This window comes from Pleurodeles waltl, chromosome 7, assembly GCF_031143425.1.
Source record: "Pleurodeles waltl isolate 20211129_DDA chromosome 7, aPleWal1.hap1.20221129, whole genome shotgun sequence".
Classification (NCBI taxonomy): Eukaryota; Metazoa; Chordata; class Amphibia; order Caudata; family Salamandridae; genus Pleurodeles; species Pleurodeles waltl.
Window position 1 is genome coordinate 214623849 of NC_090446.1, and position 27654 is coordinate 214651502.

The window sequence follows — 27654 nt, forward strand, 5'->3', positions numbered from 1 at the left end:
GGGATGTGAGTTTTTTGTGAGACCAGACTATTGCCATAGTACTGTTGAAAAAAGGTGGAGGCTCCGTCAGTTAATTCAGCCACTTCAAAGAAAGGGGGCACAGGTTTATTTATTAAATCCAGCTAAACTGAAAGTAGTAATGGATAACAGGACCCACTACTTCACGTCAGAGGAGAAAGCAAGGGCTTTTTTTGGTGGACTTAACGGTTCGTTTTCCTAAAATAGATTTCCTGGATTAAGACACAGGGTGGGGGCAAAGTGGAGAGGGTTAGGAGTTAAGCCCTGAGAAATCGAGCTGGGGGTAAGAAAGAAACCTCTTAGGATTAATCCCCCCTTTAGAATTGTTTTTTTTTGTTTGGGGGATAAAACAGGGTTCAGATAGAAAGAGATAGAGGCAAAGAAAGGGAGAAAAGGCAAAAGAGAAAATAAAAATAAAATCATGCACTGGGTAGGGACGGTCGGAGCGGAAGCTTTACCATCATCAGGGACAGTGAGATCCCATACTCTCCATAAACTGGGTGTAAGGGTAGGGGTAAGGGGGGGTGCAGGTGGGTGGGGGGGTGGTTGGTAGTAGGGCTGGGGTGCAAGGGGCGGGAGGATGGGAGAGGGGTGGTGGGGTGTGGGGGGGTCACTAATATAGGGAGAAATGTTCAGAATAATTTAATGAAGACATATCAAAAGAAGAGGATGTATAGGACTCAATATCAACCAGTTGGTTTCTTTAAGGGAGAAAGTAATGTCGTGAGACTGGTACATCAAACTGAGCGATATGGCAAATAGATTAAGGATTTGTACATTGAATATTTGCGGTCTTAATAGCCCTCAGAAAAGAAAAAGAGTGGCAGCTGGTCTTAAACTAATCAAATCAGATTTATACTGCTTGCAGGAAACACACATTGCATGGAGTAAGCGAGAGCTCATACGAGAGCTTGGGTTGACGCCTCTTGTTTGTACCAGGCAGGAGGTATCGACACGTGGGGTGACGATACTTGCCAGAAATAATAATGTACATGCTTTTAGATCCCGAACAAGTAATGATGGACGGTGGGCTCTCATAGAATTATCCGTGAATACATTCAAATTTACCCTCTGCACTATATATGGATCAGTCTTTGACGAGGCTGAGCCTCTGGATACGCTGAACATGGAACTAGTTGGATGGCCCTTACCAATAATTATTTGTGGCGATTTAAATATTCATTTAGAGGTAGGTAGCAGTAGCATGGGCACTCAGAGTTTATATCAGGGACGAAAGCCCAAAGTATGGAAAGCTCTAAGGAGGTTAGTGAGGGAACATGGGTTGAGGGATGTTTGGGAAAATATTAAAACTTTAGATCCACGGTATACCTATTACTCGTTCCCACATGCCAAATTAGTAAGGTTGGATTACTTTTTTATATCACAAAATCTAATTCATGGGGCTGAAATAGAATGTAAACCCAGATTATTATCAGATCATAATCCGTTAGTATTGTCTATAATAATAAAGGGACCATCTAATCCGCGTCGTGTATGGACATTTGATAGGAAATTGTTGGTTGACCCAGGATATATATCCCATATGAAAGAGTGGATTCACCACTTTTTTGATACTAATAGGAATACGGCAGATCCGGGGATGGTATGGGACTCATTTAAAGCTGCGGTGAGAGGTGAAACTCTTAGCTATAGTTTGGGAATACAGAAAATCAGAGGGAAGGAAATCGTAGAACTTCAACAAAGATTAATAACAAAAGAAAGGGAATTAGCTAGTAAAATTGCTAGTAGAGAAGACATTATTCTCACTCAGACCCAGATGGCGATTCTTAAGGCTAAAATAAATGCTCACTTGAATAAAACAGTGGCAGCCGCCTATCAAAGTCACCGATTGGAGTGTTATGAATATGGTGAATCCACAGGAAAAGTCCTAGCTAGACGGGTCAGACAGAAGGCGGTTAAACAGAATGTTTTGAATATAATCGATGGCAATGGGCGGAAACATACAGAGTTAGAAGGAATTCTAGAGGTTTTTAAGGGTTACTATCAGGATCTGTATAGTGAAGATATAGTGTACTCTGAACAGCTACAAAAAGAGGTTAGTGAATTTCTGGGGGAATTAAAAAGTACAAGGCTCTCTTCTGAGGAACAAGTTACATTAGACGCACCAATTCGTATTGATGAGATAATTGGGGCAGTGAATTCCCTGGCAACAGGGAAAGCTGCTGGGCCGGATGCAATATCACTTGAATTCTACAAGACTTTCTTGATAGACATTAAAAAGGATATGCATAGTATTTTTTGTATAGCGCAGGCAGGTCAGGCGCCTTTATCATGGGAATGTGCAAGTATTATAGTGCTAAAAAAAAAGGATAAACCGACAGAGCTCCCCAGTTCATATAGACCTATATCCTTGTTAAACGTAGATGGAAAGATTTATGCAAAGATTCTGGCCAGTAGATTGGCGAATGTGATAGTCAGGTTGGTTAAAAAACAACAACATGGGTTTATTCCGGGTAGAGACACAATAGATCATATAAGAAGAAGAATATCCATGTTTGATCTTGCAGAACTATATCAAACAAATTTAGGATTATTACTTTTGGATGCCGAGAAGGCATTTGATCGTGTATCGTGGAAGTTTCTATGGGAAATCATGCGCTGGAAAGGTATAGGGAGTGGATATATTACAGCTATAAAAGCTTTATATGTAGCCCCAAAAGCTAGAATATGCATCGCTGGTTTGGAATCAGATACTATCTCAATCTCTAGGGGGACTAGACAAGGGTGTCCATGTTCCCCCTTGCTATTTGCTCTATATATTGATTCTTTCTTGCTGAGATTAGAAGAATGCAAAAACATTAAACCCCTGTTGTATCATGGAGAAACATATAAGGTGTTTGCATATGCTGATGATGTAGCTATAGTGACAAGCAATACGGAGGAAGCTATTAAGGCAATAGAAACAGAGGCAAGAGAGTTTGGAAGATACTCCGGATATAAGCTGAACTCAGATAAAACACAGATAGTATGTTCTGAGCACGTTTCATTAGTAGATAAACGGCTGGTATCTGAAGCGGCGTATCTGGGGGTGAAGATTACATCAGTGGTTAATCGGTTGGTGGAAATCAACTTTATCCCACTATTAAATAGAATAAAGAGGGATTTAGACCGAATGCATAATTTGCACCTATCACTAGAGGGTCGCTGCAATGTATTGAAAATGATGGTTCTGCCAAAAATCCTATATTTATTTCGGGCCGTTCCCCTTGAGGTTGATAAAAAATGGCTTAAAAGATTGGAAAAGATGGGGCATAATTTTTTATGGGGATATGCTAAAACGAGAAGGGCAATGAAGTATTTGACACTTCCCAAAGATCGAGGCGGGTGGTCAGTCCCTAATTTTACACTGTATTACTACGCCTGCTGTCTTCAACATATGGATGAACTTATAAGGGGAAGTTTTAAGGGTAATGAAGAAGTAAAACCAACCCCTATTTATACTATGATGGCGGGTGGGGAGGCAAGTGGTTGGTTATCAAAATTTGAGGAACCAAGTTACTTCAAAAAAGTAAGATTTAAGCCTTTTTTGTCCGCCTTCAAGGTTTGGGCTCAGATAAAACAAAATATGGGACTGGGAAAGATTACGGCTTATACACCAATGAAATTTTCAGCTATCCCAAATCACATCTTTAGGGATCCCATACTAGATTTTTGGCGTTCTAGGAGAATAAACAAAGTCGGAGACTTGTATTGTAAATCCGGTTGTAAATCATTTACGGAATTGCAGTCCCAATTTGGCTTACCTAAGACCCATTTTTTAAAATTTTTGGAAATCCGAAATTTTTTACAGTCTCAGAAGTACGGCAGGGTACAGTTGTCGGAGATCCCGGTAGTTGAGGCTGTTTAAAATGGGGCAAAGATTGGCAAGTTATATAAGCTACTAACAGAGTTACAAGTAGATCATATGGTACAACAGAATGAGCGATGGATTGCACAACTTGGGGTGGCTGGAGAGTGGGTGGACCAATCCTTAGCTATGGCTGATACAACATTTCTTTCAGCTAATTTGAAAACCCAGCATTACAAAACACTGATGGACTTATATTATACTCCAGCGAAGCTGAAAAAGTGGGGGATATCCTCTGGAAGCTGCAATCGAAGTGGGGAAGTTGAACCTGAGATAACGCATATGTTTTTTGCATGCCCAATGTTGCAGGGAATATTAAACGAGATAGAGGTATTCCTTAAGAAGATCACAGATTGCAATATTCGGGTTACTGTTATGCTGGTAGTATTGGGAGTCGTGGACTCACCCGAAAGTATGGAACCTACACTGTATAAAATAAGGCGATTTTTATTTTTGTGAATGGCAATATACCGCCTATGTATTGCTACAGATTGGCTCAAAAAAGAACCCCCCACGTTTGATGGTTGGCGCTCTAGATTACTTGCCATCTATAATACTGAATTAAGTCTTTATAAGTTAAAGGGTCATAAGAAGAGATATAGAGGAGAACGAATGTGGGCACCACTGACTAGATGGTTGGAATATCAAGACACAGTTTAAAAAAAAAAAAAAAAGTTAATAGCTTTGATATGTGATATATACAACTATACAAATACAACTGTTTTATTTTCTAAGGTCTTCTTTCTCCCGTTGTTTCGTTGGTTTTTTGCTTTTTTCTTGTTCTGTTTTCTCAGCACGGATATATTATGTCTTCTTCTCTTGTTTATTTCTTGTGTAACCCCCTCCCTAAAATAATTTTTTTTTAAAAAGATCCTGCACAGCTAACACTGATTGTCTGTGATTTGTACTATTGTGTCCAGTCCTTCAATGAATATCTGCACTACTGGCGCCAGAATGGGTTCAGAGATTCTAAAGATAACACCATCAAACACAGACTTCTGTGGGGGAAAGTAATGGATCTGAAGGAAACGCTACCTAATGTTCATATTGTACATACACTTGGACACCAGCACATTGGAATACATGTTGCTGGAAATACATTGGCTGATGAAGCAGCCAAATCAGCAGTAGCTACGGCTTCTGTTGCTGCAGTAAATCGTTCAAGAACAAAACCGGACAAAGACATATGGGCTGCCATGAAAGCCACGGCTGAAGGCACGCCCTTATTAAGGGCATTTCCTGCTAAATATTCCTACTGAATGGGAGGCTTCCTAGATGCAGAAGTAAAAATACCAGGTATGGGAGTTCGAGTAATTCCCAATAAAGACCTAAGACCAGAGTTGATCAAAGTAGCGCATGAGGGTTTGCCTCTGCTCATGCTGGTGCGGCAGCTACAATATCATTATTTCAGGCTCGTTATTGGTGGCCAGGTCTATACAAGCAGACCAAGCAGTATGTCCTTTGTTGTGATATCTGCCAACAAATTAAGGGGTCCACCATTAAACGCCCACCGCAGACACGCCTCCTAATTTCTAACAAACCATTACAATGTGTGTACTTGGACCAGTGTGGTCCCCTAACACCAGACAGTGCATACAAATACTTTCTAGTCACTGTTGACTCCTGCTCTAGATTTCTATGGGTGTGGCCACAGAGCTTGGCTGATGCTCGGACTGTTAATAAAGATTTGCAAGTCTTTATCGGCACATATGCAGTTGCGGCTTTCCACTCGGACCAGGGCCCTGCTTTCGCCTCAAGGACATTCAGGGATGCCATAGCTTCGTTAAGGGTCCAACTCCATTACTCGTCTCCATTTTATCCTGAGGGAAATAGTGTTGTGGAGCGATGAAAACTGAGATTTAAATCAATCCTTAACAGCCAGAGTATAAGGTATGGGTTGTAGTTGGCTTAATTACCTGTATGGAGTCCAGAGAGCACTTAATAATCTGCCTGGAAGGTCCCTGGGTGTCGTACTTTATACGAGTGCCTGTTTGGAACTCAAATGTATGTTACAGAGCTTGATGGTCCTGGCGTGGAGGCGGCAGAAACACCCTTTGACATATGAACGTGTCACTGTCTTGCAGGAATTACAACAGTTCTGTGATGACAACGCTTCTGCCAGTGCTGCCTCCTTAGGAATTAAGGATGTACCAATAGCATCTAACAGCTGGATTCCAATGGTTGAGGATCAAGTACGTGAAAATGTTGCTGTGAAAAAGGAGTCTGGTCCTTCCTATCGCGTACCGGTCCCAGTCATGGGAATACACGTTACCAGAACTGTTATTCTACCACCGCTGCCTGGTTCTAAAGAAAAACGATTTGTCTCTATCGACAATGTCAAGTTACACCATGTGGCCGATCCTGCACAGCAGACCAAGAGGAACAACCAGTAGTACCCGAACCCTCTCACTGCTGGTCAAGATGTTACTCTACAAGTTTTGAGCAGCAACGCTGACACCTCTCCGAGCTTGGGGAGGGTGGAAAATGATCTTGCATTAGTTCCACTAACATCAATTGTAACAAATAACACCAAAATTGCTGATTGATTCGACTCAACTTCTACACAAAGGGATGGCGTTATTTACAGTGAACCACCACAGGAGACCCCTACCAGTTCCCTTCTTTCAAATATGGCTCCAGTTTTTGCATGGACTGCTTCTGGATACTTTGCCGACATCAATGACACCTTTTTGGACTCATTTGCCTCTTCTACATCTGAACTACCAAAAACATGAAAGTTTATAAATTGGCTTAAAATAAATTATTTTATTTTCCCATGAAACTATCCATGGCTTTCCTTGGCTGTATTAGCTTTCCTCCTTTGGATTGGCTTTGCTATTACTTTCTTTTTACTAATACATGGTAATTAACTGCCTGAACGACCAGCAGTTGAACTGGTGGATGAGGACCTAAAACCCTATTTTTCTTTTCACAAAGTCCGCAGAAACTTGTTTTTGTAAACATTTCCGCTATACCAATTCCTGATGGGATTGTTTGGGATAACGTCACATTTGATATATACTGCCCAACGGAGATCATTCAAATACCATTGTGTTTAAATTTTCTATGAATGATGTAATAATCCCTGGAGTTGTTTCTGATGAGTGGGATGTGAAAACAGTTGATTCTATGATGACTGAGTTGCAGTATTTTACTGTATTCGAAAGTGAGGATGTTTATCAATCCAAAGAGAATTATGGTGACATTGTTTGCTATAATTATTATGGACATAATTTCATTCACAGAGCAAATACCCCAAAGACAATTTTTAATTACACACAATGGGAACATTGTCCAACTCCACCACAAGGGAGTTCTAAAACATATTCTGAAAAATGTGCATATTTTTCTGGGCACAATGTTAAAAATGCCTAGTCATATTATTTCAAATTGCCGTTTATGGAAAATGTACATCTATTATTGACAGATACAAAATTCATTTATTCTGATTCCTTTGTTTCCCGGTTGGCTAAAGAAGACTATGAATATTGGCTGAAGTCAATTGACAAAGAATTGGCAAATAAAGGGAAAGGAAGCTTTGTTTAGAGCCTGCCTGATGCCTGTTCAAATTATATTTGTAAATAAAACTGTACAACAGACAAGCTGTCTAGGCTTAGCAAGGATTAAGGATTTGAATATGCCCAGTATTCCTGCCCCTGCAAAATTTTACAAATGGCAAAAGTTTATCAATATAACTGAAGATCAGCTCGATGAATGGGTCCAGAAAGGCACATTTAATTTAATGCGACAACTAAAAAAGAAGCGACTTATGTCATGTTAAACATTGAGAAATTATAAAAGTTGCCTTTTACTGTGGCTGAAGTACCATCTGCTGAGTGGTTAATACACAGGGTCATTAATCTGCCTATTTCAAAGCTTCAATTTACATCCTGCTTAACACACATTCCACTGGGCAAATATGAAAGGCTAGGAGATAGTTGCATCCATGAGGTGTGAGAGCTACCCTTCTCGTACAAATGTCTTAGTGGCATGAAAGAGGTCTTTCATAGCAGTAGCGAATGCAAGACTTCTGTCAGCCATTCGATGGACTGTAAAAGCTATCCTTGCACGGGGTGTGTAACGCTTTGGGAGCGAACTTGGCTTATAATATGAAGGGAGTCCCAGTCCCCTTGATTAGACTGGTCTTCCAGGTGCTCTTGAATGGCAGCTATGTTGTCCTCAAAAGTGAGAGCTGTTGTGGGATGCAAACCGGATTAGTTTATGTCGTTTCGGTATCCAAAATTGTTACATGCTGCTGGAATGTACTTTTTCCTCCTACACGACTGCAGGAAGTAGCTGAGATTTGGACCCATATCGCTACTTCACATGTGAATTTTGACAAGTTGGACAGACTCAAAGCTTTATTGTTTCAAAAACATGTGATGCTTACATTTGCATGCTAGACCTATGTGCTTCAGGTTGCAAGGTCATCGGCAGAGATGCAGTCCCTTTTCAGTGCTAACTTTCGAGACACTTTGGTGAACTCGTGGGAAGGACATTAAATGCGTCCAGTACTACTGGAATCACAAATTTCTTTAAGGCTATTGGTTCTGGTTTTGTTCACACCTTCTCCTCTATATTTGGCTTAATACCTTCAGCCATCCACTCAATATTCTCTAGTATTTTCGGGGGATTTCCAATAACTTTGGCTATAATAGGTGGCATTTTGCTATTGCTACTTTTTCCGTGCAGTAGCTGTCCTGCTGCTACTAGGAGGACTGAAAGCGCTTCCACCAGCGCAGCTGTGTCGTAAACGCATGATGCAGTACTTTGGAGCATCACTCCTAGAGCAATTGGAGTGTGACTGGTGTCTGTCATTCAGAATGGTTTTGCATTGTGTGCAGCCCGTGTTTCGGTGCCTCTGGTGCTCTTCTGAATGTGCACTGAAAGTTTATCTTTCTACGCAGCACTTGCTTTCATTGGACGCTGATCTGTTTATGTTCTTGCCGAGGTCTCATTACCAGACATGCGCACTGAGGGTGCGTTTGCTACAGGAAGACGTTTATGAGCTGCCATTCGTGGATCAAGCAGCTCTAAACTCATTGTTGGGCACACTACGGAATGCTGCTGCCTTGGCTGGAGCTCAGGCTTTGGGATACGAATGCTCCTTGGCTTTCCTTGGCGATTAACTTCCTACTTTTTCACCTGCCGAAGTGGAAGATTTCCTGTCTTCAATTGTCCCAGATTCAATTGGTGACTTCCAAAATGACTCTGACTTTTGATATTCAGCCCTTCCTTGATGCCACAATTAACATTTTAAATTGTCCTTTTGATACATGCTTAAGTGTCTTTAAACTTGTCATTATTGACATTCCCATGTATATATGTTTTAAGATGAATTTTAGTTGCTTTTTAAATAATTAGGCTTTGAACCACCTTTGAACCGGCAAGGGGAGGGTATTGTGTAGCCATTTTAGCTATAGTTTCAGACACGTTATTTTAGCATACGAGGTCTGCCGCTGTGCACTTTAACATTAGATATATTTTATTCAGCAGCCTTATATTATTTTAACAATACATTTGCGGTCTTGTTTTATTTTCCCTACCTAGCTGTTCTTAGCCTAGTTCAGCACTGCATTCTTAAACAAGACATTTCTTTCACTCTACTTTTCTTGAAGGCTGCAGTAAGATAGGTTGCTTGCAAAAGTGGTACACTTTGTCTCCAATGTTCACAGAAACATACACACTCTTACTTGGGTCTCCTTTCTTGGAACATCAGCTGTTTTATTTAAAAAACACTACTTTGACCCAGGTACGTTAGAGGGAGATTCCAGCCAGATGACCACGACCGTATGCTGATTGCTGACTGCTTCGCTGCAGCTGCTTATGTAGACTACACGCCGCTTGCTCAGGTATGGGGGCTGATGTCTTCCCAAGGGGGAACCTGAAGGGCAGAATTAGAGCTTAACATGCTGTGCTCTAACATAGCTTAGGTAGGAACTATCCTTAAGAGTCTTAGTGACACTATGGTAGCATTATTTTTGTGTTTTACTCTCCTTGTCACAGTCTTAATCCTATTGTGCTTCAACATCCTAGTTATTGCAATATATCCTTTATTATCTAAGATGCAGTTACTTCAATAAAACCTTATTGAAACATATTCTGCCTCTGATTGTCCCTGCATATGTGAGACTAATGTAACTGAGAGAAACAGATGAGATCTTAGTGACCATGATTCCCCTGAGGAGTCATTCATGTCATGCGCTTGGTTGCCCAATCATCCCTGCTCCTGGGTGGAAATGAGGCACTGCTAGTTAGCAGGAACAGAACCCGGATTAGGCTGACAGGTGTCATGTGGTGGGGGATTAGACTCAGTCTCCCGCAATACAGGGGATTCTACCGCCCAAATCCAGTAGTCTCATTTGGATAGTGAGAACCTACGCGAGAATGCATCAATCTTGCTAGGATACAGGGTTTTGTGTAAGAAAAGCCTGTAGAAGTCATTTCTTAGTAACACAACAAAAAGTAAATACCTGTAAAGGAACTGTACACATTGAGAAGTTCGGAAAGCAAAAATGTGGCACATTTTTTTGTAATTCTGAAGAGTGATGGAAATAAAGATCTTAATCGGATCAAGACAAATCAAAGCACTTTACTTGGTGATGCAAAAATGATAAATATTCACTGAAACCCAACTTCCGCACATTATCATTTATGTGCAGTATAGTTATGTCAGTACAACAGCATATCTATGCAAATTTAGTGGCCATTTGAATATAAAATGTGCTGTCTGTAAAATGCGCTACCACACAGTGCTTTAGTTACAGTAAAAAGTCCCTCCTCATACCCTTAAAATCAGATATACTTTAAATAACTACAGATGTACATACTCACACTATAAATACACAGTCATATTATAAGATGTGTGTAGGACAGCACCAATCCATGATTGATCCCTTCTGTGACAGGCTATCTGTGCGCAGATACCAGGCTGAGTGAGGTAGTACTCTCACTTGTACAGCCTGCACATGCGTACACACACATGTGCACACATGTTAACATGCAGTTAGGCCTGAGTCTCTTACTCAGCTGTATAGCAACAGCAGACCTTATCTTAAAAGATGGATACTGACAGCACTCACAATCCATATTATAAGTAGATACAGTGAGTGAGATTCTTTGATACTCACTCCTGGCAGAAGTCCAAAAACTGGGTAGTTCAAAAAGTAAAAATCTCTGGGGGATTAAATGGGTCACAACCACCAGACTCAGGGGCATATATATAAGAAAGTGGCACAGTGCAGCACAGCAAGTTACCTTGCTGTGCTGCACTGTGTCACTGGCAGAGGGCAGGAATGTGCTGTATTTAAGGCATACAACGAATTCCTGACATTTCCCCCTGTGCTGGTGCACAATGGACTGCCTCGTGCCAACGCAGACACCTTTGCACCACGGTTCAAGGGTGTCTGCATTGCATGCAGGATTGGTTTTGTGCAGGAAGGGACACCTTCCTGCACAAAAACAATCCTGAGAGGTATATTCCTCTATGTGTGCTGCAGAATGCAACACACATAGAAAGAGGAAGTATAGAGGAGAAACAAAGGTATTTCTCCTTGTTATGCCTCTCTTGGGAGGTGCATTTTTTGTGCATTCCCAGGTTTACAAGGTCTTGTAAATTTGGGAATACATCAAATACCATGGGAGCTGTGTGGGAATGCCCACACAACGCCCATGGGATGCCTTCCCAGGGCAGAGTAACGCAACACAGTGATTTGCGCTGCGTGTTGTTACGCCAGATTTTCGTAACCACTCAAGGAAACGCAAAGTGGCAATGTCTGGCTTTAGAAATCTGGCTTAGAGGTTTGACTTGTGAATGGACCACATTACGTGGTGCAAACGTGATTCAATCCTCTCATTAAGAAGCCCCTCAATCTCTATGAATGGAGCAAAAGGTATGATGCATCCACCTTTAAACTGAGACCGCAAGCAAACAGTATCTACTACATCTGTGCCCAAATGTCAGAGAAGGATGTGTAGGAGATATCTTCAACAGTTTGATTAAACTTAAACTGATCCCAATCCCATCAAAAAAAAATTCAAAGATTTGCTGCCCAATCTCCACCCAAAACCAATGTCTTCCTTCCCACAAAATCTATGCAACTAACTCCCCTAAGAACGCATTATCTCTTTTAACCCCTTCGCTGCCAGGCCTTTTCCCCCTCCTGTGCCAGGCCTTTTTTTGCCTATTTGGGGCAGTTCGCGCTTAGGCCCTCATAACTTTTTGTTCACATAAGCTAACCAAGCCAAATTTGCGTCCTTTTTTTCCAACATCCTAGGGATTCTAGAGGTACCAAGACTTTGTGGGTTCCCTTGAAGGAGGCCAAGAAATTGGCCAAAATACAGTGAAAATTTCGTTTTTTTACAAAAAAATGGAAAAAGTGGCTGCAGAAGAAGGCTTGTGGATTTCCCCCCGAAAATGGCATCAACAAAGGGTTTGTAGTGCTAAACTCAGCAGCTTCCTAGCTTTCAGGAACAGGCAGACTTGAATCAGAAAACCCAATTTTTCAACACAATTTTGGCATTTTACTGGGGCATACCCCATTTTTGCAATTTTTTGTGCTTTCAGCCTCCTTCCAGTCAGTGACAGGAATGGGCATGAAACCAATGCTGGATCCCAGAAACCTAACCATTTCTGAAAAGTAGACAAAATTCTGAATTCAGCAAGGGGTCATTTGTGTAGATCCTACAAGGGTTTCCTACAGAAAATAACAGCTGAAAAAGAAAAATATTGAAATTGAGGTGAAAAACACATCAATTTTTCTCTATGTTTTACTCTGTAACTTTTCCCTGCAATGTCAGATTATGGAAAGCAATATACCGTTACGTCTGCTGGACGCGGTTGCGGGGATATATAGGGCTTGTAGGTTCATCAAGAACCCGAGGAACCCAGAGCCAATAAATGAGCTGCACCCTGCAGTGCGTTTTCATTCTATACCGGGTATTCAGCAATTCATTTGCTGAAATATAAAGAGTAAAAAATTGCTATCAAGAAAACCTTTGCATTTCCAAAAAGGGCACAAGATAAGGTGCTGAGGAGCAGTGGTTATTTGCACATCTCTGAATTCCGGGGTGACCATACAAGCATGTGAATTATAGGGAATGTCTCAAATAGATGTCTTTTTTACACACTCTCCTATATTTGGAAGGAAAAAATGTAGAGAAAGACAAGGGGCAATAGCACTTGTTTTGCTAATCTATGTTCCCCCAAGTCTCCCGATAAAAATGATACCTCACTTGCGTGGGTAGGCCTAGCGCCCGCGACAGGAAACGCCCCAAAGCGCAACGTGGACACATCGACAATTTTGGGAGAAAACAGAGGTGTTTTTTGCGAAGTGCCTACCTGTAGATTTTGGCCTCTAGCTCAGCCGGCACCTAGGGAAACCTACCAAACCTGTGCATTTCTGAAAACTAGAGACCTAGGGGAATCCAAGGAGGGGTGACTTGCGGGGCTCGGACCAGGTTCTGTTACCAAGAATCCTTTGCAAACCTCAACATTTGGCTAAAAAAACACATGTCCCTCACATTTCTGTGGCAGAAAGTTCTGGAATCTGAGAGGAGCTACAAATTTCCTTCCACCCAGCGTTCCCCCAAGTCTCCCGATAAAAATGATACATCACTTGCGTGGGTAGGCCTAGCGCCGGCGACAGGAAACACCCCAAAGCGCAACGTGGACACATCCTAAATTTTGGAAAAAAACAGAGGTGTTTTTTGCGAAGTGCCTACCTGTAGATTTTGGCCTCTAGCTCAGCCGGCACCTAGGGAAACCTACCAAACCTGTGCATTTCTGAACACTAGAGACCTAGGGGAATCCAAGGAGGGGTGACTTGCGGGGCTCGGACCAGGTTCTGTTACCCAGAATCCTTTGCAAACCTCAACATTTGGCTAAAAAAACACATGTCCCTCACATTTCTGTGGCAGAAAGTTCTGGAATCTGAGAGGAGCTACACATTTCCTTCCACCCAGCGTTCCCCTAAGTCTCCCGATAAAAATGATACCTCACTTGCGTGGGTAGGCCTAGCGCCGGCGACAGGAAACACCCCAAAGCGCAACGTGGACACATCCTAAATTTTGGAAAAAAACAGAGGTGTTTTTTGCGAAGTGCCTACCTGTAGATTTTGGCCTCTAGCTCAGCCGGCACCTAGGGAAACCTACCAAACCTGTGCATTTCTGAAAACTAGAGACCTAGGGGAATCCAAGGAGGGGTGACTTGCGGGGCTCGGACCAGGTTCTGTTACCCAGAATCCTTTGCAAACCTCAAAATTTGGCTAAAAAAACACATGTCCCTCACATTTCTGTGGCAGAAAGTTCTGGAATCTGAGAGGAGCTACAAATTTCCTTCCACCCAGCGTTCCCCCAAGTCTCCCGATAAAAATGATACCTCACTTGCGTGGGTAGGCCTAGCGCCGGCGACAGGAAACACCCCAAAGCGCAACGTGGACACATCCTAAATTTTGGAAAAAAACAGAGGTGTTTTTTGCGAAGTGCCTACCTGTAGATTTTGGCCTCTAGCTCAGCCGGCACCTAGGGAAACCTACCAAACCTGTGCATTTCTGAAAACTAGAGACCTGGGGGAATCCAAGGAGGGGTGACTTGCGGGGCTCGGACCAGGTTCTGTTACCCAGAATCCTTTGCAAACCTCAAAATTTGGCTAAAAAAAACACATGTCCCTCACATTTCTGTGGCAGAAAGTTCTGGAATCTGAGAGGAGCTACACATTTCCTTCCACCCAGCGTTCCCCCAAGTATCCCGATAAAAATGATACCTCACTTGCGTGGGTAGGCCTAGCGCCGGCGACAGGAAACACCCCAAAGCGCAACGTGGACACATCCTAAATTTTGGAAAAAAACAGAGGTGTTTTTTGCGAAGTGCCTACCTGTAGATTTTGGCCTCTAGCTCAGCCGGCACCTAGGGAAACCTACCAAACCTGTGCATTTCTGAAAACTAGAGACCTAGGGGAATCCAAGAAGGGGTGACTTGCGGGGCTCGGACCAGGTTCTGTTACCCAGAATCCTTTGCAAACCTCAAAATTTGGCAAAAAAAACACATGTCCCTCACATTTCTGTGGCAGAAAGTTCTGGAATCTGAGAGGAGCTACAAATTTCCTTCCACCCAGCGTTCCCCCAAGTCTCCCGATAAAAATGATACCTCACTTGCGTGGGTAGGCCTAGCGCCGGCGACAGGAAACACCCCAAAGCGCAACGTGGACACATCCTAAATTTTGGAAAAAAACAGAGGTGTTTTTTGCGAAGTGCCTACCTGTAGATTTTGGCCTCTAGCTCAGCCGGCACCTAGGGAAACCTACCAAACCTGTGCATTTCTGAAAACTAGAGACCTAGGGGAATCCAAGGAGGGGTGACTTGCGGGGCTCGGACCAGGTTCTGTTACCCAGAATCCTTTGCAAACCTCAAAATTTGGCTAAAAAAACACATGTCCCTCACATTTCTGTGGCAGAAAGTTCTGGAATCTGAGAGGAGCTACAAATTTCCTTCCACCCAGCGTTCCCCCAAGGTTCCCGATAAAAATGATACCTCACTTGCATGGGTAGGCCTAGCGCCGGCGACAGGAAACACCCCAAAGCGCAACGTGGACACATCCTAAATTTTGGAAAAAAACAGAGGTGTTTTTTGCGAAGTGCCTACCTGTAGATTTTGGCCTCTAGCTCAGCCGGCACCTAGGGAAACCTACCAAACCTGTGCATTTCTGAAAACTAGAGACCTAGGGGAATCCAAGGAGGGGTGACTTGCGGGGCTCGGACCAGGTTCTGTTACCCAGAATCCTTTGCAAACCTCAAAATTTGGCTAAAAATAAACATGTTACTCACATTTCTGTGGCAGAAAGTTCTGGAATCTGAGAGGAGCCACAAATTTCCTTCTACCCAGCGTTCCCCCAAGTCTCCCGATAAAAATGATACCTCACTTGTGTGGGTAGGACTAGCGCCCACGAAAGGAAAGGGCCCAAAACACAACGTGGACACATCACATTTTTTTATAAAAAGCAGTGCCTACCTGTGGATTTTGGCCTGTAGCTCAGCCGACACCTGAGGAAACCTAGCAAACCAGTGCATTTTTGAAAACTAGAAACCCAGGGGAATCCAAGATGGGGTGACTTGCGGGGCTCTGACCAGGTTATGTTACCCAGAATCCTTTGCAAACATCAAAATTTGGCCCAAAAAACACTTTTTCCTCTCATTTCGGTGACAGAAAGTTCTGGAATCTGAGAGGAGCCACAAATTTCCTTCCACCCAGCGTTCCCCTAAGTCTCTCGATAAAAATGGTACATCACTTCTGTGGGTAGGCCTAGCGCCCACAAAAGGAAATGGCCCAAAACACAACGTGGACACAACATATTTTTTCAAAGAAAACAGAGGTGTTTTTTGCAAGGTGCCTACCTGTGGTGTTTGGCCTGTAGCTCAGCCGGCCCCAGGGGGGGGGGGGCAGAAATGCCCTAAAATAAATTTGCCCCCCCAACCCCAAACCCTCCCCCGCCGGGAGCGACCCTTGCCTACGGGGTCGCTCCCCCTGCGTGACATTGGCGCCAAAAAACAAATCCCCGGTGCCTAGTGGTTTCTGCCCCCTTGGGGGCAGATTGACCTAAAATTGGCCAATCTGCCCCCAGGGGGGCAGAAATGGTCTAAATACAATTTGCCCCCCCAGGGGAGCGACCCTTGCCTGATGGGTCGCTCCCCATCTCTAAAAAAAGAAACAACAAAAAAAAAAAACACAAAAAAAAAATTGCCCTGGCGTCTAGAGTGTTCTGCCCCCCCCCCCGGGGGCAGTTCGGCCTAATAATAGGCCGATCTGTCCCCCGGGGGGGCAGAAATGGCCTAAAATAAATTTGCCCCCCCAACCCCCCCCCCCGGGAGCGACCCTTGCCTACGGGGTCGCTCCCTCTGCATGACATTGGCGCCAAAAAACAAATCCCCGGTGCCTAGTGGTTTCTGCCCCCTTGGGGGCAGATTGACCTAAAATTGGCCAATCTGCCCCCAGGGGGGCAGAAATGGTCTAAATACAATTTGCCCTCCCAGGGGAGCGACCCTTGCCTGATGGGTCGCTCCCCATCTCTAAAAAAAGAAACAACAAAAAAAAAAAACACAAAAAAAAATTGCCCTGCCGCCTAGAGTGTTCTGCCCCACCCCCCCCCGGGGGCAGTTCGGCCTAATAATAGGCCGATCTGTCCCCCGGGGGGGCAGAAATGGCCTAAAATAAATTTGCCCCCCCAACCCCCACCCCCCCCCGGGAGCGACCCTTGCCTACGGGGTCGCTCCCCCTGCGTGACATTGGCGCCAAAAAACAAATCCCCGGTGCCTAGTGGTTTCTGCCCCCTTGGGGGCAGATTGACCTAAAATTGGCCAATCTGCCCCCAGGGGGGCAGAAATGGTCTAAATACAATTTGCCCCCCCAGGGGAGCGACCCTTGCCTGATGGGTCGCTCCCCATCTCTAAAACAAGAAACAACAAAAAAAAAAACACAAAAAAAAAATTGCCCTGGCGTCTAGAGTGTTCTGCCCCCCCCCCCCGGGGGCAGTTCGGCCTAATAATAGGCCGATCTGTCCCCCGGGGGGGCAGAAATGGCCTAAAATAAATTTGCCCCCCCAACCCCCACCCCCCCCCTGGAGCGACCCTTGCCTACGGGGTCGCTCCCCCTGCGTGACATTGGCGCCAAAAAACAAATCCCCAGTGCCTAGTGGTTTCTGCCCACTTAGGGGCAGATTGACCTAAAATTGGCCAATCTGCCCCCAGGGGGGCAGAAATGGTCTAAATACAATTTGCCCCCCAGGGGAGCGACCCTTGCCTGATCGGTCGCTCCCCATCTCTAAAAAAAGAAACAACAAAAAAAAAAAACACAAAAAAAAATTGCCCTGGCGCCTAGAGTGTTCTGCCCCCCCCCCCCGGGGGCAGTTCGGCCTAATAATAGGCCGATCTGTCCCCCGGGGGGGCAGAAATGGCCTAAAATAAATTTGCCCCCCCAACCCCCACCCCCCCCCGGGAGCGACCCTTGCCTACGGGGTCGCTCCCCCTGCGTGACATTGGCGCCAAAAAACAAATCCCCGGTGCCTAGTGGTTTCTGCCCCCTTGGGGCAGATTGACCTAAAATTGGCCAATCTGCCCCCAGGGGGGCAGAAATGGTCTAAATACAATTTGCCCCCCCAGGGGAGCGACCCTTGCCTGATGGGTCGCTCCCCATCTCTAAAAAAAGAAACAACAAAAAAAAAAACACAAAAAAAAAATTGCCCTGGCGTCTAGAGTGTTCTGCCCCCCCCCCCCCGGGGGCTGTTCGGCCTAATAATAGGCCGATCTGTCCCCCGGGGGGGCAGAAATGGCCTAAAATAAATATGCCCCCCCAACCCCCACCCCCCCCCCCGGGAGCGACCCTTGCCTACGGGGTCGCTCCCCCTGCGTGACATTGGCGCCAAAAAACAAATCCCCGATGCCTAGTGGTTTCTGCCCCCTTGGGGGCAGATTGACCTAAAATTGGCCAATCTGCCCCCAGGGGGGCAGAAATGGTCTAAATACAATTTGCCCCCCCAGGGGAGCGACCCTTGCCTGATGGGTCGCTCTCCATCTCTAAAAAAAGAAACAACAAAAAAAAAAAACACAAAAAAAAAATTGCCCTGGCGTCTAGAGTGTTCTGCCCCCCCCCCGGGGGCAGTTCGGCCTAATAATAGGCCGATCTGTCCCCCGGGGGGGCAGAAATGGCCTAAAATAAATTTGCCCCCCCAACCCCCACCCCCCCCCTGGAGCGACCCTTGCCTACGGGGTCGCTCCCCCTGCGTGACATTGGCGCCAAAAAACAAATCCCCAGTGCCTAGTGGTTTCTGCCCACTTAGGGGCAGATTGACCTAAAATTGGCCAATCTGCCCCCAGGGGGGCAGAAATGGTCTAAATACAATTTGCCCCCCAGGGGAGCGACCCTTGCCTGATCGGTCGCTCCCCATCTCTAAAAAAAGAAACAACAAAAAAAAAAACACAAAAAAAAATTGCCCTGGCGCCTAGAGTGTTCTGCCCCCCCCCCCCGGGGGCAGTTCGGCCTAATAATAGGCCGATCTGTCCCCCGGGGGGGCAGAAATGGCCTAAAATAAATTTGCCCCCCCAACCCCCACCCCCCCCCGGGAGCGACCCTTGCCTACGGGGTCGCTCCCCTGCGTGACATTGGCGCCAAAAAACAAATCCCCGGTGCCTAGTGGTTTCTGCCCCCTTGGGGGCAGATTGACCTAAAATTGGCCAATCTGCCCCCAGGGGGGCAGAAATGGTCTAAATACAATTTGCCCCCCCAGGGGAGCGACCCTTGCCTGATGGGTCGCTCCCCATCTCTAAAAAAAGAAACAACAAAAAAAAAAAACACAAAAAAAAAATTGCCCTGGCGTCTAGAGTGTTCTGCCCCCCCCCCCCCCCGGGGGCAGTTCGGCCTAATAATAGGCCGATCTGTCCCCCGGGGGGGCAGAAATGGCCTAAAATAAATTTGCCCCCCCAACCCCCACCCCCCCCCTGGAGCGACCCTTGCCTACGGGGTCGCTCCCCCTGCGTGACATTGGCGCCAAAAAACAAATCCCCAGTGCCTAGTGGTTTCTGCCCACTTAGGGGCAGATTGACCTAAAATTGGCCAATCTGCCCCCAGGGGGGCAGAAATGGTCTAAATACAATTTGCCCCCCAGGGGAGCGACCCTTGCCTGATCGGTCGCTCCCCATCTCTAAAAAAAGAAACAACAAAAAAAAAAAACACAAAAAAAAATTGCCCTGGCGCCTAGAGTGTTCTGCCCCCCCCCCCGGGGGCAGTTCGGCCTAATAATAGGCCGATCTGTCCCCCGGGGGGGCAGAAATGGCCTAAAATAAATTTGCCCCCCCAACCCCCACCCCCCCCCGGGAGCGACCCTTGCCTACGGGGTCGCTCCCCCTGCGTGACATTGGCGCCAAAAAACAAATCCCCAGTGCCTAGTGGTTTCTGCCCACTTAGGGGCAGATTGACCTAAAATTGGCCAATCTGCCCCCAGGGGGGCAGAAATGGTCTAAATACAATTTGCCCCCCAGGGGAGCGACCCTTGCCTGATCGGTCGCTCCCCATCTCTAAAAAAAGAAACAACAAAAAAAAAAAACACAAAAAAAAAATTGCCCTGGCGTCTAGAGTGTTCTGCCCCCCCCCCCCCGGGGGCAGTTCGGCCTAATAATAGGCCGATCTGTCCCCCGGGGGGGCAGAAATGGCCTAAAATAAATATGCCCCCCCAACCCCCACCCCCCCCCCCGGGAGCGACCCTTGCCTACGGGGTCGCTCCCCCTGCGTGACATTGGCGCCAAAAAACAAATCCCCGGTGCCTAGTGGTTTCTGCCCCCTTGGGGGCAGATTGACCTAAAATTGGCCAATCTGCCCCCAGGGGGGCAGAAATGGTCTAAATACAATTTGCCCCCCCAGGGGAGCGACCCTTGCCTGATGGGTCGCTCTCCATCTCTAAAAAAAGAAACAACAAAAAAAAAAAACACAAAAAAAAAATTGCCCTGGCGTCTAGAGTGTTCTGCCCCCCCCCCCGGGGGCAGTTCGGCCTAATAATAGGCCGATCTGTCCCCCGGGGGGGCAGAAATGGCCTAAAATAAATTTGCCCCCCCAACCCCCACCCCCCCCCTGGAGCGACCCTTGCCTACGGGGTCGCTCCCCCTGCGTGACATTGGCGCCAAAAAACAAATCCCCAGTGCCTAGTGGTTTCTGCCCACTTAGGGGCAGATTGACCTAAAATTGGCCAATCTGCCCCCAGGGGGGCAGAAATGGTCTAAATACAATTTGCCCCCCAGGGGAGCGACCCTTGCCTGATCGGTCGCTCCCCATCTCTAAAAAAAGAAACAACAAAAAAAAAAAACACAAAAAAAAATTGCCCTGGCGCCTAGAGTGTTCTGCCCCCCCCCCCCGGGGGCAGTTCGGCCTAATAATAGGCCGATCTGTCCCCCGGGGGGGCAGAAATGGCCTAAAATAAATTTGCCCCCCCAACCCCCACCCCCCCCCCGGGAGCGACCCTTGCCTACGGGGTCGCTCCCCTGCGTGACATTGGCGCCAAAAAACAAATCCCCGGTGCCTAGTGGTTTCTGCCCCCTTGGGGGCAGATTGACCTAAAATTGGCCAATCTGCCCCCAGGGGGGCAGAAATGGTCTAAATACAATTTGCCCCCCCAGGGGAGCGACCCTTGCCTGATGGGTCGCTCCCCATCTCTAAAAAAAGAAACAACAAAAAAAAAAAACACAAAAAAAAAATTGCCCTGGCGTCTAGAGTGTTCTGCCCCCCCCCCCCGGGGGCAGTTCGGCCTAATAATAGGCCGATCTGTCCCCCGGGGGGGCAGAAATGGCCTAAAATAAATTTGCCTCCCCAACCCCCACCCCCCCCCCCCCGGAGCGACCCTTGCCTACTGGGTCGCTCCCCCTGCGTAACATTGGCGCCAAAAAACAAATCCCAGGTGCCTAGTGGTTTCTGCCCCCTTAGGGGCAGATTGACCTAAAATTGGCCAATCTGCCCCCAGGGGGGCAGAAATGGTCTAAATACAATTTGCCCCCCAGGGGAGCGACCCTTGCCTGATGGGTCGCTCCCCATCTCTAAAAAAAAGAAAGAACAAAAAAACAAAACACTAAAAAAAAATATGCCCTGGCGCCTAGAGGTTTCTTCCCCCCCTGGGGGCAGATCGGCCTAATAATAGGCCGATCTGCCCCCAGGGGGGGCAGAAATGGCCTAAAATAAATTGCCCTCCCCCCCAGGGAGCGACCCTTGCCTAAGGGGTTGCTCCCTTTGCGTGAAATTCATGCAAAGAAAAAACTCCCTGGTGTCTAGTGGTTTCTACCCCCCTTGGGGGCAGATTGGCCTCATCAAAATAGGCCAATCTTCCCCCAAGGGGGGCAGAAATGGCCAAAATATAATTTTCCCCCAAGGGGAGCGACCCTTGCCTAAGGGGTCGCTCCCCACCAAAAAAAAAAAAAATGAAACAAAAAAAAAAAAAATGGTCCCTGGTGCCTAGAGGTTTCTGCCCCCCCTGGGGGCAGATCGGCCTAATAGTAGGCCGATCTGCCCCCAGGGGGGGCAGAAAAGGCCTTCCCGAAAATATGCCCCCCCTGGGAGCGACCCTTGCCCAAGGGGTCGCTCCCTTTTGTCAATAACAATAAAAAAAAAAAATAATCCCTGGTGTCTAGTGGTTTCTACCCCCCTTGGGGGCAGATTGGCCTCATCAAAATAGGCCAATCTGCCCCCAAGGGGGGCAGAAATGGCCAAAATATAATTTTCCCCCAAGGGGAGCGACCCTTGCCTAAGGGGTCGCTCCCCACCAAAAAAAAAAAAAATGAAACAAAAAAAAAAAAAATGGTCCCTGGTGCCTAGAGGTTTCTGCCCCCCCTGGGGGCAGATCGGCCTAATAGTAGGCCGATCTGCCCCCAGGTGGGGGCAGAAAAGGCCTTCCCGAAAATATGCCCCCCCTGGGAGCGACCCTTGCCCAAGGGGTCGCTCCCTTTTGTCAATAACAATAAAAAAAAAAAAAAATCCCTGGTGTCTAGTGGTTTCTACTCCCCTTGGGGGCAGATTGGCCTCATCAAAATAGGCCAATCTGCCCCCAAGGGGGGCAGAAATGGCCAAAATATAATTTTCCCCCAAGGGGAGCGACCCTTGCCTAAGGGGTCGCTCCCCACCTCAATAAAAAAAAAGGAAAAAAAAAAAAAAAAAAATTGTCCCTGGTGCCAAAGGCCTTTTCGAAATAATGCCCCCCCTGGGAGCGACCCTTGCCCAAGGGGTCGCTCCCTTTTGTCAATTTCAAAGAAAAAAAAAAAAATCCCTGGTGTCTAGTGGGGTTTCAAAAGCCGGATTGCAAGCAGTCCGGCTTTTGAAACCCTCGGAGGGACTTCAAAGGGAAGGAAATACTTTTCCTTCCCTTTGAAGCCCCTCCGGGCCTCCCAAGTGATTGAAAAAGAAATGCTTTTGCATTTATTTTTCAATCGCGCTGGAAGCAGCGCTTCCAGCGTGACGAGGGAGGCCCCTGTGACACATCAGCGCGCGCGCGCGAGCGCGCTGACGTCACGGGGGGGTGGGGGGGGTCGGGGGTGGAAGGGGAAGGTCTTCCCCTTCCATCCCCGACTTGGGGGGGAAGGGGGGTGCACGGGGGGCGCGCTAGCGCGCCCCCAAGTTCCCCTGTGCCATGGACGAGATGATCTCGTCCAAGGCACAGGGGAACTGTAGCCTTGGACGAGATCATCTCGTCCAAGGCACCCAAGAGGTTAAATGTTTTCCTAATACTAATCTCATCTGTTGAGTTAGACACAACCAGACAGGTAATTGTTAATAAGTTCAACCTATGAGCTGTCTTTACCAATCCACCTACCAGTGCACCGTTAACCATCACGTCAACTATGCTACATTTCAAAGCCCACACATTCGAGACTATGGGGGTTATTAAAACTTTGGAGGAGGTGTTAATCCATCCCAAAAGTGACGGTAAAGTGACGGATATACCACCAGCCGTATTACGAGTTCCATAGGATATAATGGACTCGTAATACGGCTGGTGGTATATCCGTCACTTTACCGTCACTTTTGGGATGGATTAACACCTCCTCCAAAGTTGTAATAACCCCCTATATCATCACCAGACCTAAAGCATTAAGAGTCCCACAACATACTATTGATTGGTTCAACCAAATCAAATTGAGTACGAAGGCAGCTTCCCTAAAACACCCACAACCTATGACATTGCTCAGTGCAGAGAACTAAAAATACTCTAAGTATGATGCAAGTAAGTATTATCCCATACTAAGTAAACCCAACTCAATGGTAAGAAATCTGGGACTGATAGTGTAGCACCACTGAAACCAAATATAATACAACCCCCCCACCAAATGTAGTTCACATAAGAAATAAATGATCAACAAAAGAGAGCTGATCAGGCCTAACGAAAAAACACACTCACCCCACCAGCAAACAAGGAACTGCAAACAGCACACTATGAGAATTGTTGCACAGAAATGTTGAAATAAAAATACCATTAAGCCCCCACAAAGTGAATGCAGTAGGTCCACTAAATAGTTATTCACACTACTAACCTAAATATCCACACACCTACGAAGTAGACGGTACACTAAAACCCACATCCACCTCTTTGACCAAAGAATCAGTGGACAAAATCAAACCACTTCAGCCAAATAAACAATTTCCATCCAAATTTCAAAACAGGCATCAGCACATTGTCTGAGGGTGTTCTGAGGGTTGATCATGTCATCCTCAAGACCAGCAAAATGTGTGGCCTGCTGTTAGAGCAGTAATCAGGTTTCTCACGAGGCTGAGGAAGCAAAGAACCTGCTTTGCTTGATGGAATAGCGGGACATCCATCACTGATGGCTATAGCAAGGCATCCCTATTTATACTTGTCCTATCAGATGCTAGTAATAATTAGACCAGCTAATCCAACTCAACCAACCTAAACATTTAAATAAACGGTGAGAACTAAACATGAAGCTCATACATGTTACACATCCATCCTTCCATGAGATGTGCACAGCTAATCAAGGGTTACAACACCAAGTACATTCAGGAAAAGAAACAAGGCCTGTAATGTCCATGTAATTAGTATGGGCTCTCCGACACATTTGGGCTCACATTTATACTTTTTTAGTGCCGCATTTCCGCCGCTTTTTGACACAAATGCAGCGCTAAAAAAGTATAAACATGGGCCTTGATATCCTCCAAACTCAGGCCTATAACCTTAAATGTTATCAAATCTCCTCTGAAATGCTCCTCCATACACATAACGATTTCCCGAGAGGCAGTTTACTTTCCCGAAAGAAGAAGGGAATATCTTTCTCGAGTGAGGCTTGCCTCATGGAGTAAGACTGGGAAAGTAAGATCAGGGCTCAGAGTAATGAAAGTTACGGCTATGTGGCATCCATTTGGCTACCTTATAAAACAAATGCCCTGGTTTACAACAATTGGTCATATTTGACAGCCAGGGTTAGGGAGGGTAAGACTTTCTCTGTTCATCTGCATTGACCACAATTTAAACATTTTAAATCTAACACATGTGAGTCACAACAAACAATTAGGACTTTTCCCAAAATAAGCACCAGTGCGGAACACACGTATAGGACAAATATGTACGTATAGTAATTTACAACGCTTGGTAGAGCTACTAACAGACTGTCTTACATCATTGAAAATTGTCAGTCACCAATGATCACAGAACCATCCAGCCTTTTCCAACTGATAGCTCCGGATTCAATTTATTATCTCCGTTAGGACATTTCAGTTGAAACACCGTGACCAATGGCATCTGGACCACCATAGAGACCACAGTACTATTGTGGAATGGAGAATTACCTACACCTGCATGCTTGAGGTGGCCTTTCATTCGCTGAATAGAGGTGTTTTAAAGGGTAGGGCATGAAAGCTTAAATTGCTTCTGAGAGTTCTCTGGGTTATTTACTAGATATTGAGATGATGTTCACGCATTGCTATGCCCATCGGTTTTTAAAATGCTTAGAGGCTGATTTAAGAAAAGTGGCGCTGCGCCCACGCAGCACCACTTTCCTTGCGCCCCTTAGCAACCCCTACCACCACCATGTGTGCCCTGTATTTAAAATAAAGCGCACCATGGCGCAGGGTAGGGGGCAACAGTGTCAGAATTCCCGACTCTGTTGATGTACTCTGCAGGAGTAGCGCCTAAATTTGGGCGCTACTCCTGCAGAGTACATGGGGGCCCATTGTATTCAATGGCATGCCCTCTTTTAATGCCGGCTCTGAAAAGGCGTTAAAAGTGCCGAAGAAAATGGTGCAAGGAAATCTCTTAGATTTCCTTGTGCCATTTTTTCAGCCCCACCCTAACGGGGGAACGCCCCCTTGCATACATTATGCCTGGCACAGGCATAAATTGACTCAAGTGTTTACAAAGTGGTGCAATACTGCATTGCGCCACTTTGTAAATATGGAACGTGTAAAAATCCACTTTAGAGCCGCCTTAGCATCAACAAAAATTACACTAAGGTGGCGCTAGGGTGGGCCTCTTAAATCATGCCCTTAGTATATTGACGCTGTTTCGTGTGGTGTTACGTAATGCAATCACCTGTGCAAAATCTTAATAGATAAGCGCCGCAACACAGGGAGCTCTCATTGTCAGTGGAATCTTTCTTTGTAATAATCTCAAATCAGAGACCGTCTCCTGTGCCTTTCACATTTTGATCAGTTATCCCCTTATGTCAATAATGTACCTGCAATTGTTGCCCGATAGATGAAAATGGCTTTTCGTGGACACAGTTAGCTGCTCCGTGTTAACCACACGCTACTAACAACAGAGCCGTGCTAGAGGTTGGCTGCATGATCCCACTGTAGCCATCATACAGTCAGCCTCGGCCACATTTGAGTGCTGGTGAAGTCTCTCTGTGCGTGGACTTTTTGTATGCCATCTAATGCTCCAGGCTATTGGACAATTACGTAATTAGAACATTCTTAACTTTTTGAACGGAGGTTCCGGTTTTCACCCAAGCACTTCTTTCTTGGGTCTGCCTTTGGATAATTGTCCAAAACACCCTAAGATACCTTCCCTTGGCTCGTGCAGCGCAATCTTGCAGCAGTTTAAAAGAGTTAGATTGAAGAAAGACATTTCTCCAGTGCGAGCTTTTCTGAATAATGAAATATGATTGGCTTAAAAAACTGTACTTGTTGAGAAATATTAGCGAGAGCCTTACAGGTGTTCCTTTGGCACTCAGGTGTTTTACGCATCATTGATCAAATCTGCCTTCCCGTCTCCCAGACACACAGACTTTGCAGCCAAAATGCGTTTTAAATTGTTTTCATTCTTATGATGACTATAGACAGCTCTGCTGTCGTGGGGACCGGCATGGCATCAGCAAACTGACAGCGAACACGCTTCGCTGCCAGACGAAGCGCGAATGCGCAATCGAGGCCAGCGAACAAAAACATCAAATTAAACCAAACTGCCACCTTTTACGCGCACTTATAGTTCATACATTTCGGAGCATTGGCTGGGGGAGAACATCGACTGTTCTCGCGCGCGCCAGAACAAGACCCACTTATGGATTGAAACAGAAATGCTTTATTTTTTATTCCGACCACCTGCTGGAATTAGCTCTTTGCCAGGTGTGTTGAATAATGCAAGTCGATATCCGCTGCAAAGCCCTTTGTAAATTCAGGGGCACTCAAACAGTTGTTTCCTTTGAGCGAGCGCCATTAACGATCGAAGGCTTTGCTCTTGCCTTACTTTTCCGTATAACAAAGGCACCTGACGGCTTTTTTTTTCTCTTGTGGCTTTGTATTTCAGCCGACGCTTCCCTAGTCCCTGTAGGATGCACAGCACTGATCGAAAAAAAAGTCTCTCTTGTGGCATCCTTGAATATTCAACTCACGGAGTTAGGTAAGTGTGGGACTTTCAGCATCCTTATTTGGATTCATTTAGGCCCTTTCCAAGAGCCTACTTACAATGTCAACACCTGACTGAACATCATATTCATTTCTAGTACACATCTTGGTTCTTAAATTTCATAATAAACGCCCTTTGTTTAGTAGGATCCTAGAGATGATGTTGGACAAGGGAGGGGTTCGGGACTATGCATAACATAACATGTTTTGTTTTCTTATGAAACACAAATTGTGATCTCTGTATCCGCCGACCTGGGTTCGAATCACGTAGGCTACCAGAATATCTCCATAACATAAATATATCCTTAAAAAGAATTTGACTTGCAACTAATACCACTATACAGAACTTGCCTCCAAATAAGATATGTCAACAGTTAGAACAGTAAATTAACTTAA

At 45.8% G+C, this 27654-nt stretch overlaps 1 protein-coding gene across 3 annotated transcripts in view; it reads left to right on the forward strand.

Moving 5' to 3' along the window:
* Nucleotides 1–27654, forward strand: part of ZBP1 (Z-DNA binding protein 1) — a 172476-nt gene that overhangs the window by 80019 nt on the left and 64803 nt on the right. For 2 of the 3 annotated variants that reach the window (XM_069201969.1, XM_069201967.1), the window contains exon 3: nucleotides 27161–27253. The exons of the other annotated variant lie outside the window; for it this stretch is intronic. In XM_069201969.1, the coding sequence (XP_069058070.1) occupies nucleotides 27161–27253 (93 nt within the window). The remainder of the gene's footprint in view (nucleotides 1–27160; nucleotides 27254–27654) is intronic. 3 annotated transcript variants of the gene reach the window in all.